General features: G+C 41.8%; 1 protein-coding gene across 6 annotated transcripts in view; it reads right to left on the bottom strand.

Annotated features, from left to right (window-relative positions):
- FNBP1 (formin binding protein 1) overlaps window positions 1-15,877 on the bottom strand; it is a 133,850-nt gene that overhangs the window by 27,136 nt on the left and 90,837 nt on the right. For 2 of the 6 annotated variants that reach the window (XM_061154412.1, XM_061154411.1), the window contains exons 7-10: window positions 5,239-5,367; window positions 3,438-3,584; window positions 1,227-1,424; window positions 85-267 (exon numbers count right to left, since the gene is read on the bottom strand). In XM_061154412.1, coding sequence (XP_061010395.1) covers window positions 85-267; window positions 1,227-1,424; window positions 3,438-3,584; window positions 5,239-5,367 — 657 coding nt within the window. The remainder of the gene's footprint in view (window positions 1-84; window positions 268-1,226; window positions 1,425-3,437; window positions 3,585-5,238; window positions 5,368-15,877) is intronic. The other 4 variants (XM_061154413.1, XM_061154414.1, XM_061154415.1 and 1 more) reach the window with 2 other exon arrangements.

Raw genomic sequence — 15,877 nt, 5'->3', positions numbered from 1 at the left:
GTCATTCACAAACAAAATTAAGTTATGCAGAACAAAACATGCAACCAAAGCGCATCAGAGAGACAGGACTTGAGGAGAACTTACCCCACGCTTTAGACTCCTGAAGCAGTGGATTTTGGGTTTGGAGGTCATGAACTCGTTGAAGCGATGGGAGAGGGGTTCCTTTTGCTGCTTGGGAGACTGGGGGCCGTTGGGAACAGCAGAGGGTGAGGCAGAGGCAGGGGGAGGTGGGGGAGGCTGATGGGGGGATGTTAAAAGGGACACAAGCTACGTGTAAGAGATGGAGCGGTGACAGAGTAAAAAATCAGAAACAAGAAGATAAGACACAAAACAAAAATAAGCATCAAATCATATTTGAAATCCAAAGCAAGTCAAACACAAACAATTAAAAATTTAGGCCATGGTCCAAAAGAAAACATGGAAGGACATGTTAGATGGAGAATATGGTGAAAGTGGGAGTTTTAGTAAGTAAAGCAACAGAGGAAGAGCAAGAAATATCTGACAAGAAGCTCATGCAGACTTTCACATGCAAACTACTGTTCTAACTAGTTACTCTAAACCAGTCTAAGCCAGAAGGGTAAATATTTCTAAACCACCTAGACTAACACAGCTAGATGGGAGAAAATGAAAGTCCTTAAACGCTCAGGTTGTGAAAACAGCAAGACAGTCTTTTAAAATGAAATTTTAAATTATTCTAAGGTTAAAGCGGCCCGTGTCGCCTCGATCACACGCTTTATGCCCAGGTTAATGCTGTCATGCACCTACGTATCACACTCTAAAAAATAAATAAAAAATGTTCATGGATACATTTGTTAACATGAGCTCGAAACTAGGTTATTAATCCATGGAAACCATTTCAGTTAGAGATGCTGATACATGGTTATAGAAATGTGGCACAACGTCCCTTCTCAGCCCAGGGAACCAGCAATCTAGGAGACTTAGGAGTGAAAGGCATGATGCGAAACGGCCAGAGGTCAGTAGTCTGTTAGTGTGGGTGACACGGTGCAGGTGATAAATGCGTCTGAAATAAGACAAATGGCCATGGCCAAGGTTCCACCACCAAAGAGAGAGATTGTCTTAAAATAAAGCAGCACACTAGCCTCCTGTTTGCATTCTGAAACTACAAGCTTAAAAAAAAAATCTTCGTTCCTTTAAAGACTAAAAGACAGAGTGAACATCTCCACATCTTGTAACACTCATATCACACTGGGTCCAGTCATCAGTACCTTATTTTTTTTGATGAACGGCCATAACTTTCCTTTGGATTTGCCACCAAATTTGAGCTCTGATTTGCCTTCTCCTCTGGAATTTGAAAGGCTGTTATCCGACACAGTGCGTTTCATAGGCTGAGTGTAATCCTCAAATTCAATGTCTCCCGGAGGCTCGAACCCAGACTTATAAGCTTCTACGACCAGCTGTGAATCCTGCAATGACACCAATCACACACAAATACGTTCCAATCCATGTAAATACTTTCCACACACTGAACTATGATGCCCTCACACAAATGACATTCTAAGGAAGTTATATTGATTAACAGATTTTTTCTAGTAATGTATTTATCATTTGAAAGAATAACTTGTAAAGCTATACATCTAGTTGAGATTTCGAGATAATTTTAATAATTATTTTTCTACATTTAGAGAAGCGAATATTAAGAACAACTTTGTCAAAAAGCAGACAAATTGGGTCATTTATTATGCAATTCCCTTGAAAAATTGTTGCTGCTTAGTTGCTAAGTTGTGTCCAACTCTTTGCAACCCCACTGGAGGACTGTAGCCCTCCAGGCTCCTCTGTCCATGGGATTTCTCAGGCAAGAATACTGGAGTGGGTTGCCATTTCCTTCTCCAAGGGTTCTTCCTGATCCAGGGGTCGAACCCGCATCTCCTGTTTGGCAGGCGGATTCTTTACCACCAAGCCACCTAGGAAGCCCTTCCCTCGAAAAATACAGTAATATAAAAACTGATTCTCATCAGAAGGTCTTAAAGCAATTTGGCATACACAAAGTCAAAGCAAAAACAGATCCCCTCTCCAATTTCTTTGGTTCACTGTGGTTCAAAGATAGGAATTTATTGAATAATTTTCCTTTATATATATATATATGTTCAAAGTCTCTCCTCCCCTAGAATGTAAGCTCCCTTCTGTTTTTCCTCCACGGCATCCCGAGCACCTGGATGATGCCTGATGATAATGATAGAATAAATGTTAGCTGAATAAATGAGGGAACTGACTGTCTACTCTGTGGTGTCCCCCTGCTAGGAACTTTGAGTTCAGAGTATTTTTGGGGTCAGGTGATGAAGACCAGTGTGTAAGGAAATGACAACCATTGTGTCCAAGATAGACAGATGTATAGTTAAAGTGTTACAAAAGCACCTGTGACTTGTAATAAAATTCTAACTCAATGATATCTGACTAAAAAAGAAAAAATTATTAGAGAAGACAAGGAAAGATCTCAACTTTCTACCATGAGCCCCCATTCTAATTTGCCATAGCTATTTTAGCTAGCATGGAATTTGTAGGTGTGCCAGAGATGTCAGTTGTCTTGTAAGGGCCAATCATCCTTCCTTCTGAGTAATAAGAACCCTGATTTTAAGCTGGGCACACAGCTACCCAGCAAAAAGGCTTCACTCTCCAGCCTTCTGTACAGCAGGAAGTGGCCCCAGGACTAAGTTTCAACTTCTGAGATCTCTGAGATGTAGGCAGAAGTACAGTGAGCAATTTTAGAAAGCTTCTTTAAATAGATAGTGTGGACTCTTCTCTATGTAATGCTTTATGGAATTTGGATGTGATGGCTGGAGCTACAGACGCCATGTTGAGTTTGAAAGTCATATCATCAAAAGTTGTGAACTAGGAGAAGCCTGAATTCCTGAGGACTTGCAGATCATTTGCCCATACCATGGTTGGATGCTCTGACTGGTAGACACCTTCACATGGGAGGAAAAATAAACTGTCTTAAGACACTATTGTCACTGTTAAATGAACCTAAACCTACACTCTCAGGCTTCCCTGATGGTTCAGTGGTAAAGAATCTGCCTGCTAAGCGGGAGATGTGGGTTCAGTCCCTGGGTCAGGAAGGTCCCCTGGAGAAGGAAATGGCAACCCACTCCAGTATTCTTGCCTGAGAAATCTCATGGACAGAGGAACCTGGTGGGCTATAGTACTTGGGGTTGCAAAAGAGTTGGACATGACTTAGTGACTAAACGGTAACAACAAAACTTATACTAACATCCTCAGTCCCAAATGTGCCAAGGACTACACTAAATCCAAACCATGGAGGGCTCAATTTAAAAAACTCTAAAAAGGCATTGCTATTGTTGAAAAGTACTTGTGACCACTGAAAGCAACTACCTTCAGATGATTAAATATGGTCACTGTGGAAAGGGACAGGGAAATAACGGAACCACAGTTATACATTAAGTCCAAACTATAATACTTACATTTTTCGGATCAATTGACTCGGCTGCTTTTACGATTCCATCCAAGCATTTCCCAATGATGGGGATCACCTGCCGGTCCAGCTCTGCGTATGTCTTCACTGATTCTCCGATTCTCACTATCCTCCTCTCCTCCATCTCTTGTATTTTCTGCAACATTAGAGTTTGCATAAAATTAGTTTGGTTTACTATTATTTAAGGAAGTTGTTTTTTGGCAGCATTGTTACCTCTAAAAAATTCTCTAGGAGGGAAATAGGCTTATAAAAAGGTTCGAGTTAGGGACCTCCCTGGTGGTCCAGTGGTTGAAACTCTGCCCTTCTACTACTATGGGCACGAGTTTGATCCCTGCTCAGGGAACTAAGATTCTTTCATGACACTTCAGGTGGCCAAAAACAAATTAAAAAAGGTTAGGGTTAAAGCAACCATAAATTTGTTGTGCTTCTACTTTAGCCAGCTGGACACATATTTTACTAATTGTTAAGCTGTCTAAATGTACACTTTACACAATTCCATTCCAACTTCAGTAAGAACCTGAAACGCAGGTAGTTTTACTACTAATACCATTTGATATTAGATTTCAAATATTTCCTCCATCTCTGAGCCCCTGTTTCATCCTTTAACCAAAAGCATGGCATCAGGGTTAACTGCCTTGACCCAACACAGGCTGAGATTAACTAGCGCACCTTCCTTCTACAAGTTGGAGGTTTGGTTTTTTTTTTTAATTTCTTTTTAATTGAGGATAACTGCTTTACAATATTGTGCTGATTTCTGCCACATAACAGTGTCAATCAGCCATAAGTGTACATATGTCTCCTTCTTCAGCCTCCCTCCCAGCCCCTGATCTCATCCTTCTAGGGGGTCACAGAGTACCTCGCTGAGCTCCCTGCATCATACGGCAAACCCCATGTCCCACCTGTTTTACATATGGTAATGTGTATGTTTCATTGCTACTCTCTCAATTTGTCCCACCCTCTCTCCTTTGCAAGCTGGAAGTTCCTGTTTGCTGTGTAGACACCCTGATACAAATTTTTGTTATTTTTTGTATAGTGGAACTTCAAGTTGTAAAAAATTCCCAAAGGGGGAGAACAGTATCATGTATCCTTTCTCATACTATTCTTGACAACTTAACGTAGCCCAAAGGAAAACAATCCAAAGGAAAGACAACAGGACTGTCAAAACAAGAGGGAACTGTCACTTCACACCTGTCAAAATGGCTATCAGGAAAAGTCTACCAATACCAAATGTTGGTAAGGATACAGAGAAAAGAGAACCCTTGTACACTGATGGTGGGAATGCAAATTGGTGCAGCCCTTTGAAAGCAATATGCAGGTTCCTCAAAAAAATAAAAATAGAACTACCATACGATCCACTCCTGGGTATACATCCAGAAAAAAAAAAAAGAAAAAGAAAACATTAATTCCAACAGATACATGCACCCCAATGTTCATAGTCATCTGTTCAAATCCTACGACTGTCTTAATGCTGCTCTGATTCCTAAAGGTAAGTCTGGCACTGTTGTAAGTAGAATGGTCCTTTTAGCAAAAAGAGTGTTAATGTAAGAATCCCAGTTCTAAGTCTGACCAAGAATGGCTGCAGGGTCAAACCAAGGAAACTTACAAAGTCTATTGATTAATCTTGGGATTCATGTCATGTTTCATCTTAATGTCAGTATGTGCTTAATCTGAATGTTTTTTAAAAGTGATTTGAGTTAGGGGAAATTTAGAATGCTATAAATACTTGGAAATCGTGATTCCAAGTAACATGTTTCTAAGCCAAGCAAATCTGAGAGAGCTGAACCACTTACCTGAAAGATACTGGGAATGTGAGTGTGGTAATATTCATGCTGCTCGTGGTTGAATTTCTGAAGAACTGATGAGTAATCTGCTTTGCTCTCCTCCGCCATTTGATGACGCGTTTGAGCTTGTTGTCGTGCCTTAGGGCAAAAAATGAGAACTTCCCATGTTTACACATAATATATAAAAGGCTAGGATGGCAAACTGGAGGGACTGGGGGGAGCGGGTGTCACATTTTCCTCAAACGTATTCTATTTACCAGGTGCTGTTTTTTTTAAAAAAAAAAATTGTTTAAACAACCCAATCCAAAATAGGGCAGAAGACCTGAAGACGCATTTCTCCAAAGAAGACCCACAGATGGCCAATAGGCACATGAAAAGATGCTCGACATCACAAACTACTGCTGCTGCTGCTGAGTCGCTTCAGTCGTGTCCGACTCTGTGCGACCCCACAGACGGCAGCCCACCAGGCTCCGCCGTCCCTGGGATTCTCCAGGCAGGAACACTGGAGTGGGCTGCCATTTCCTTCTCCAATGCATGAAAGTGAAAAGTGAAAGTGAAGTCGCTAAATGCAAACCAAAACAGCAGTGAACTATCACCTTGCACCTGTCAAAATGGCTATTAGGAAAAGTCTACAAGTAACAAATGCTGGTGAGGATGTAGAGAAAGGGAACCCTTGTATGCTGTGAACGGGTACAGCCCTATGGAAAGCAATATGCAGGTTCCTCAAAAAAATAAAAATAGAACTACCATATGATCCAGCAAGTCCACTCCTGAGTATACATCCAGAAAAATAGATATGTGCACCCCAATGTTTACAGTGGCGCTATTTACAACAGTCAAGTCATAGAAGCAACTCAAGCACCCACCAACAGATGAATGGATTAGGAAGATACAACATACATACACAATGGAATATTGGGTGTTAGTCCAACTCTTAGCGACCCCATGGACTGTGACTTGCCAGGCTCCTCTGTCCATGGGATTCTCCAGCCTAGAACACTGGAGTGGGTTGCCATTTCCTTCTCCAGGGGCTCTTCCTGACCCAGGGATCAAAACCGGGTCTCCTGCATTGCAGGCAGATTCTTTACCATCTGAGCTATGTCTTGGAACACTAATGGAATATTACTCAGCCATAAAAAAAATGAAATACTTCCATTTGTAACAGCATAAATGGACCTAGGGACTATTATGCTTAGTGAAATAAGTCAGATAGAGAAAGACAAATACTGTAAGAGAAAAAAATATTACAAATGATTGTCAGACTCACAGATATAGAAAACAAACTTGTGATTATCAAAAGGGAGAGGGACAAATTATGGGTATGAGATTAACAATTCAAACGACTATATTTATAATAGATAGGCAACAAAGATATACTGGATAGCACAGGGAAATATAGCCAACACCTGAAACTAACATAATATTATAGAACAACTACTGTTGTTGTTCACTCAAGAAGTCGTGTCCGATTCTTTGTGACCCCATGGACTGCAGCATGCCACGCTCCTCTGTCCTTCATTATCTCCTGGAGTTTGCTCAAATTCATTTCTGTTGAGTCAGTGATTCTATCTATCCAACTCATCAACTACACTTTGATTTTTCACAAACCCCACCATTCTTGCCTTAACGCAGCATTACTTTCTAGTTTGAAACGTACCAACATTCTTTATTGTCTACACTTGGCCCAATTCACATATTTATTACCAAGATTTAGGTTCCCTTGTGGGAACCTCTGATCATATTTTTTATTTTTTGAGTTGGGGACAGGGGATCCATAATTTTTTTTTATCCAGTTATCAAAGGAGTTCATGAATTAAAAAGGCATGTGACCCACTGACCTACAGGGGTCTTTCTAAAACTCTGCACTGTGGTTTTTTTCAGAATATATTTTAAAGTAGCCTTAAGTATGGTGCCCTCTTTGTGCCGTGTGTGTGTGTGTGTGTGTGTGTCCTTCAGCTGTGTCTGACTCTTTGTGACCCTGTGGACTACAGCACGCCAGGCTTCCCTGTCCTTCACTATTTCCCGGAGTTTGCTCAAACTAATGTCCATGGAGTCAGTGATGCCATCCAACTATTTCGTCCTCTGTCACCCCCTTCTCTCTCCTGCCTTCAATCTTTCCCAGTATCAGGGTCTTTTCTGATGTTTTATTGCATTGCTTTTCTCCTAAATAATGATAGAATTCCTAAATTTGTTTCTCTCTTTTAATTCATATTTTGGTTAATTACACACAAACAAGAAAGAAGCTGTTAGTGACAAGCCGCATAATCGATTTGAAAGCTCAAACAAGAATGTCTGAAAAGCCTAAAGTCCTCCACAAATACCAGTGATTGTTATGCTGGTATTAGCTCCTCAGATTCCTTGGAGATGCCTTGATAAATATAATCTCATGAATCTCTAAGATGATCTGAGGTCCACGCAGGGCAAAAACCACCTCCTGCCAGATGAAGAGATGGCTTGGCCCGTGTGCTTGGCAAACTTACCACACCAAGCCAAGAACACAACAGGAGAAGGGCCTTGTTCCAACACAGCCAAGGCAACTTTTGTCTGTTTGCTTGTTTTGCTTTGTTTTACTGAACCTAATTTTTTTTTTTAAAGATAAAGAAAAAACAGAGAACCATCCAAATGCCAACACAAAGAGGAAAGGTTGGAGCTGTCTGTCTGTCCTACGCTCTGTCTGGTCGCTGGTTCCAGGTCGGTTTCTTTGCATCTCAACGTCCTTTATTGGTTTCCTGCCTCTGTGACTTGAAGGCTTAACCTGATTTCACTTCCTCGACACGCTTCGCTCATCTGTGTATCCGTGAAGCCACGGTGGATCATTCAGACCTGCTTCCTTTATTCCCTTCTCTGTTCTTCGGTAAACACTTCCCTAGTGCAAGTATCAATATTAACATTTCCAAACTGATTGCCTTATTACCTGAGATTTCTTAGTTTCTTAAGACCTTTAGGTACTTAAAACCCAATTTACCAACTTCTCATCTCCCCTCTGCTATTAGTTCAGCTGCCACGTTCTTCCTCTTTGCCAGCGGCCTCTTAACTCCCTTCCTGACCATATGCTTCGGCTTCCGCTTTACTGTGCTCCCCGGCACATGTATTAGCCAGTGCCCAGCTACCCTGTGAAATCTGTGCCCTTCCAATACACAGTAACCCTCCTCCGTTTAAACAGTAGCCTCCCCACCTACTTGCACTCCATCTGTTCCCCTGATGCAGCCAACTCAAAAACCCTTTTAACTCTTTCAGTTACCTAGAGTTTTACCATGTCTCACTCCGCTAGGACTATGGGAAAAAAGCGACAATGACAACCCACCACCAACGAAATTCCCAGGTAGACCCCCCATTTCTAAAAAATTCTCTACTTCATTCACAAACCTTCTTCAGAAAAAGGTCAGAAAATCCCCAGGGCAGGCAGGTTCCTTCATCTCTTTTATAAATGAAAAGTACCAAGGTGGGGCATCTCCTGATTTATTTTGGAGAAATGATCCAACTTGGTGAAAATTGAATATAGCTTAGTTCTAAAACAAGGATCAGAATGTCATCATTAAATATGCACGTATGTGTGCGGGTACACACACACACACAGCCCACATATGCAGATCAATGCTTCCCGATAATCAATCCCTCATAACGACTGTGGAATATTTTACTCCTGAGAACTGGAGGCGAGCCTGTCGGAGGTGCCCCAGGACCAGCTGATTGGAAGGGCCTGTTACCCTCCTTCCTCTGAGCTCCCCAGAAACTCTAACAATGTTTTTGCTTTGGCTATATAATTACTTTCTGTGGTTGTTTAGCTGCTAATTCGTGTCTGACTCTCTTGTGACCCCATGGACTGTAGCCCACCAGGCTCCTCTGTCCATGGGATTTCCCAGGCAAGAATACTGGAGTGGGTTGCCATTTCATTTCCTTCTCCAGGGGATCTTCCCGACCCAGGGATTGAACTCAGATCTCCTGCACTGGCAGGCGGATTCTTTACCAGTGAGTCTCCAGGGAAGCCTATAATTGCTTTTATAAGCATATCAACTCATAATTGTTTCACAATGCCCCATACGCTGTAATCCCAAAATACAACTCGGTGACTGCTACATGTAAACTATAGAAGGGACTGAGATAAAGCAGAACATGGATAAAATCCAGCCTGGAAAGTGAGAGAACAGAAGAAAGCAGACTCCAGAGGGAACGAACGGGTCTGCCTTTTATGAAAGAAGCATTATGTCTCGGGCCGTTTTCTGAAAAGAAAAAACTTGGCCATCAGTACAAAAAGTCTTCGTATATCTACAGTCTTATCTCTGACCCACTAAAAAGATAAAGCAACATTTAGAAGCAGCAAAATATCATCGCATATCACGCTCTGCAAGACCAGAGTGGGAAGACAGGGCTGTCTTACTCTCATCCCAGGATCCAGCTGCTTTGAATTAATACCCACTGTTGAACCCCAGGCCCAGGAATGCGCCATTGTTCTAAGATTTACTATGGGAATCTATTTTTGTTTCATAAACTGTGATGTTTACTTTGCACTGGAACTTCAAGAGTCTCTCTCAAATACCAGGGCTGAGTCAGTTACTCATTATTACAAATATGCTTTTAAAAATAAAGTATTTTCAAAAACTTATTTGGAGAAACTGCTAAATAACTAGATATTTTCGAGAGTGCATCTCCTCATGCCTAAGGCTGCATGAAGATTAGAAGCATCACCATTTCCCAGCTCTTTGTAAGTCTGTCTAAAAATAGCAACTGTTATCTTAAAGAGGTACAGTACTTCCATCCTCAGCAAGACCATCAGCTATTTTTTTTCATTCAAGTTCCCATTCTAAGAATAAAAGGTACAGCATCTTGTAGCAACATTACTGTGGGGCAGAGAGAAGTTCAAAGGGGTTTTTTTTGTTTTTTTTTTTAACGAGTCAGAGTTGCAGAATTTAGAGATAATATTCTAAAAAAGTCCAGAATGACCACAATGGCCTGAGGCCATAAGTCACAGAGATCTTTAAATAAGAGCTACACCACTTTCACTGTCAGTCAGAAAGACTGAACTTGAACTGTGGAATTTCTTTAACAAATCCTTGGGAATCTCCCCAAATAAATCCAAATTGGCCTAAGTACGTATCACTTAAGTGTGACTTCACTGCTTGGTAATTCTTAACATGGTCTTATCGACATCTGCTTCAAAGGTCAGAGTTACAGTTTCTAAATAAAGGAAACAATATTTTAGAAACCAAGCTGCAGCCCAATGCTTCTAAATCCTAATGGGTTTAAAGACAAAAATACTATAATCCATTTAGTTAGTTAAATTTAGATGATCAGCCTGGCCAAAATGTGCAGCTACTTCCTGTTCAATTCATTAAGAAAAGAACACTGCTGGCTGAGTCTCAGTCGTCATAAACAGAGAAAATGGGCCGTACTAAGGGATGTGTTTACTTTCATATGGGGAACGTGGTAGATTTTCTTACTATGTTATACCTTCACATCTTTTACCATTAACTTCTTATAGCTTTTGACCTTTTAACAAAATGGGCAAATACAGACTGGTTTTACTCATATACATCAGTTCAGTTCAATTCAGTTGCTCAGTCGTGTCCGACTCTTTGTGACCCCATGGACGGCAGCATGCCAGGCTTCCCTGTCCATCACCAACTCCCAGAGTTCACTCAAACTCATGTCCATCTCGTCGGTGATGCCATCCAACCATCTCATCCTCTGTCGTCCCCTTCTCCTCCCGCCTGCAATCTTTCCCAGCATCAGGGTCTTTTCCAATGAGTCAGTTCTTCACATCAGATGGCTAAAGTACTGGAGTTTCAGCTTCAGCATCAGTCCTTCCAATGAATATTCAGGGTTGATTTCTTTTAGGATTGACAAGTTTGATGCCTATACCCTATACCCTAACTCATACATAATGAGATGTAACATGGCTTCTCTTGTGTGGCTCAAGGACTCCAGAGCATGCCCACTCAGTAGTTGTGGAATGAGGGATCTTGGGCTTTCCGGGTGGCACTAGTGGTAAACAACTGCTTGCCAATGTAGGAGATGCAGGTTCGATCCCTGGATCGTGAATTTCCCGTGGAGAAGGGTATGGCAACCCACTCCAGTATCCATGCCTGGAGAATCCCATGGAGAGGGGGAGCCTGGCAAGCTATGGCCTATAGGGTCCCAAAGAGTGAGACATGACTGAAGCGACTGAGTATGCATGCATGGGGGATCTTAGTTCCTGGACCAGGGATCGAGCCTGTGTCCCCTGCGTTGGCAGGCAGATTCATAAGGCTGGGCCACCAGGCAAGTCTCCTGAGATATATTAATTTTTTGAACATGTCCTCAGACTTCTCAGAACTGTATCCATTGCTGTTCCTTAAATGACAAACTATTTATTGCAGCAGAACTCAGAGCTTTGAAGTCATTTTTTCCCTTGGCTTGAAGTATGTAGTATAACAGCTTAGAAAGGCCCTCCTTGATTACCAAAAATTGGGGGAACACAATGGAGAGGGTTTCATCAATCATAGCTCCAACAGCAGTAAGTATCCTCTGGAGAAGCTGGACTTTCAATGTTTTATTTCATCATCATCATAATATTTTTCAGTCACTCAGTCGTGTCCATCTCTTTGTGACCCCATGGACCGCACCACACCAGGCTCCTCTGTCCTCCACCATCTCCCAGAGTTTGCTCCAACTCATGTCCATTGAGTCAGTGATGCTCTCTAACCGTCTCATCCTCTGCTGCTCTCTTCTCCTTTTGCTTTCAATCTTTTCCAGCATCAGGGTCTTTTCCAATGAGTCGTCTCTTTTCATCAGGTGGCCAAATTATTGAAGCTTCAGCATCAGTCCTTCCAGTGAATATTCAGGGTTGACTTCCTTTAGGATCAACACATTTGATCTCATTGCAGCTCAAGGGACTCTCATCATGAGAAGAAACCAATGGTATTTTAGGCCAGGAGGAAAAGGAAGGCTAAATCAAGACTGTATTCTGCATTTACTATTCTGCACCACAGCTAAGGCTGCCCATATTTATTATTCAGTAGCCAGCACCTTGCAGCAGCTCCACTTAGGGGGCAGATGGCCTGACCGTCAGCCCCGGAAACCAGCCCAAAGGGCACACAGGCGGGACTGGAGGCACAGCAGGACTGCGGCAGGGCGCCTGGCTCGAGACTCACCCTCCTGCAAGCTACCTGAGCTGCTGACTTCATGTCACAGATAAAATTAAACTCACCACTTTAATAATCTGGGTTATCTGACCTCTCTCCGTCTTCATCACTTTTTTTTTTTTTTTTCACCTGATTACACAAAAATATGCTTGTGGTAACTAATTCAAATTTATAAAATGGTAAGGTTTAGAAAGCAAAAGTCCCTGCACATGCCACCTTCTGATAATCACTGGTAACACTGACATCAGGAGCTAGGTGCCATGGAGAAGAGGTAAATTTCCTGGTGAAAGTTCCAGGAACAGAGCAGCAAGGGCGTCACTAGACGAACGATACCACCAGGCTCCAGTGACCGCCAGTCCACAGCTGGCAGAGCTGGTGTGTCTCAGAGGCACCAGCAGCTCCGGCGCTTGGAGCACCTTGCCTTCTGGATGTGGCCAGCTTGATGGGAAGAAACGCACACGTTTTCACGGCATACAAGGACATTACAACCCATTCCTTAGGCTGATTGGTTTGTTTGGCTGTGCTGGGTCTTCACAGCTGTGCGGACTCTTTTCTAGCTGCAGCGAGCGGGGGCTACTCTTCGTTGCAGTGTGCCGGCTTCTCATTGCTGTGGCTTCTCTTGCTGTGGACCACGTAGGACTCTTGGGCTCAGCAGCTGTGACTCAGTTGCTCTGCGGGATGTGGGATCTTCCCAAGCCAGGGATAGAACCCGCATCTCCTGTGTTGGCAGGTAGATTTTTTTTTACCACTGAGCCACCAGGGAAGCCCTAGGTATTTTATTTTTTAAATTTACTAATTTTGCTGCACCACTCAGCATCTTAGTGCCCTGACCACGGATCAAACCCATGCCCCCTATGATGGAAGCACAGAGTCTTAACCACTGGACCATCAGGGAAATTCCGATAGGTGTTTTTGAGATCAGAAAAATAGCACTCTTTTAAGAATCCCTGAAACTTCTAACTGCTAGACTGAATTTCTCTAAGATTTGTTAATGATTAGAAGCAAAACTGATTTCACCCTAGCCTTTGACTTAGCAATTCTACTTCTGTGGAATTTATCCTAATGAAATAATCTTCAATGTTCATAAAGATATCCACAAAGTATTGTTTATCATAGCTAATAATTTGAGACAAATGTCCAGTAATGTAATTGATTAATTATATGTCATACTATTTTGTAGCACTCTGCTTATTTAATCTATTGTATATACATCACGCGAAATGCCAGGCTGGAGGAAGTATAAGCTGGAATCAAGATTGCCAGGAGAAATACCAATAACCTCAGATATGCAAATGACACCACTCTCACGGCAGAAAGCAAAGAGGAACTAAAGAGCCTCTTAATAAAGGTTAAAGAGGAGAGTGAAAAAGCTGGCCTAAAACTCAACATTAAAAAAACGAAGATCATGGCATCTGGTCCCATCACTTCACGGCAAATAGATGGGGAAACAATGGAAACAGTAACAGACTTAATTTTCTTGGGCTCTAAAATCACTTCAGATGGTGACTGCAGCCATGAAATTAAAAGACGCTTGCTCCTTGGAAGGAAAGTTATGACAAACCTAGGCAGCATATTAAAAAGCAGAGACATTACTTTGCTAACAAAGGTCTGTATAGTCAAGGCTGTGGTGTTTCGAGTAGCCAAGTATGGATGTGAGAGTTGGACCATAAAGAAAGCCGAGCACCGAAGAATTGATGCTTTTGAATTGTGGTGCTAGAGAACACTCTTGACAGTCCCTTGGACTGCAAGGAGATCCAACCAGTCAATCCTGAATATTCATTGGAAGGACTGATGCTGAAGCTGAAGCTCCAATATTTTGGCCACCTGATGCAAAGTGGAGACTCATTGGAAAAGACCCTGATGCTGGGAAAGATTGAAGGCAGGAAGAAAAGGGGGCGACAGAGGATGAGATGGTTGGATGCATCACTGACACAATGAATGTGAGTTTGAACAAGCTCCGCGAGATGGTGAAGGACAGGGAAGCCTGGCGTGCTACAATCCGCGGGGTCGCAAAGAATCAGACAAGACTGAGCAACTGAACAATAAGAAAATTGTGTGGCTTGGAAGAAAAAATAATTTGAAAGAGTATGGAATAAGGGAAAGTGAAAGTTATATATGATTTAAGTTTTCAAAGCAGTATTTACAAAATACCTTCATTATTATTTAAAAAAACCCATTACTAACGGTCACTTCTGAAAGTGATGAAGTTATAGTTTAGTTTGCTAAAAAGCTTAGTGAAAGAGGCAAATTCTATGCAGAATTTCAGAAACAGTGAAAGACTGAAGCAGTATGTCTGTCTCTGAGGTACACACACACACACTGCTCTGAAAAGTATAGTAGGCGGGGCATTAACAAAGGAAGAGAAGGACCTCTCTTTCTGGAGTAATGCTGTTGTATGATAGATGGCATTGTTTCAATTTCCCAGCAAACTGTTGCATCTAGAATACATTTTCAGTTCAAGACTAAGAATGCATTTAAAAATTCCTATTCAGACAGAGTGCTGTGAGTTTTTGTTGGAGGCTTCCAGACCAGGGGCTTGCCAAAACAATGAGCCTGTCTTTGATAAATTATAAGGCCAGCTAAAATACAGAACAGAGAAAAACTTCAAAATAAGTTAACCAAAGAAATATGCCTGAAGTATTCCAGCAATTTCCTGATTTTTTTTTTTTTCTTAAACAGGCTTACAACTTCTAGCCCCAGTATTGTAGGTTACTTGGTACCCAGTCACTAAAATAGAAGGGTGAGAATATGGAAAGATAGCAAATGAGACCAGCATCTCAACCTCTCATGGGTCATTCACTTGCTAAGCAGTTTTTAAGAAAAGGCTTCTGTTTCCCTACACCCCAGTTGCCTTATTCAAAAAGCAGAATTAGAAGGTGAGCTACAATTTCTGCTGGAAGTGAAGCCACTGCTGATATAGTTTGTCTTGATGCTGGCATACCTCCAAGGTAAGCTGGTGAAAACAAACCCGGTGTGAGCTCAGAGATCTCAGTCAAATATAAACCATGGCCTCCAAGACTTGATCCCCTCCTCCTCCCTGGTTTCTAACACATTCTATTTGCAAGGGTCTTGATTTTTAGTTACAGCAGATTGACATTGATTATTTCTTTCTCTTCCCTTTTCCCCCTTAATGAATAATGTCACCCCAAAATATGACACTCATGAGGTTCCATATATGCACTGCTGATGAGAACAGCTGAGATTCTGGAAAGTTAGTGACTTAACTGTATGATGATAAACAATGGCCTTTGTTCTCTGTGGCTGTGGCATTATTGTGAAGAACAAACATAATGAAAGCACTATGGAATGCAGTTCTACAAAAGATACATTCCGTAGAAGAGTGAAAAAAATTAATAATGTTATATACCCCAGGGAAAGAAATGAAACACCATGAAATCTGAGATACACACACACACACACACACACACACTGAAATATTACTTAGCCATTAAAAACGATGAAATAATGCCATTTGTAGCAACATGGATGGACATGTTGAAATAATCACAGTAAGTGGAGTCAGAGAA

Source organism: Dama dama, chromosome 11 (genome assembly GCF_033118175.1).
Source record: "Dama dama isolate Ldn47 chromosome 11, ASM3311817v1, whole genome shotgun sequence".
Classification (NCBI taxonomy): Eukaryota; Metazoa; Chordata; class Mammalia; order Artiodactyla; family Cervidae; genus Dama; species Dama dama.
This window is presented reverse-complemented; position numbering and strand designations above follow the sequence as displayed.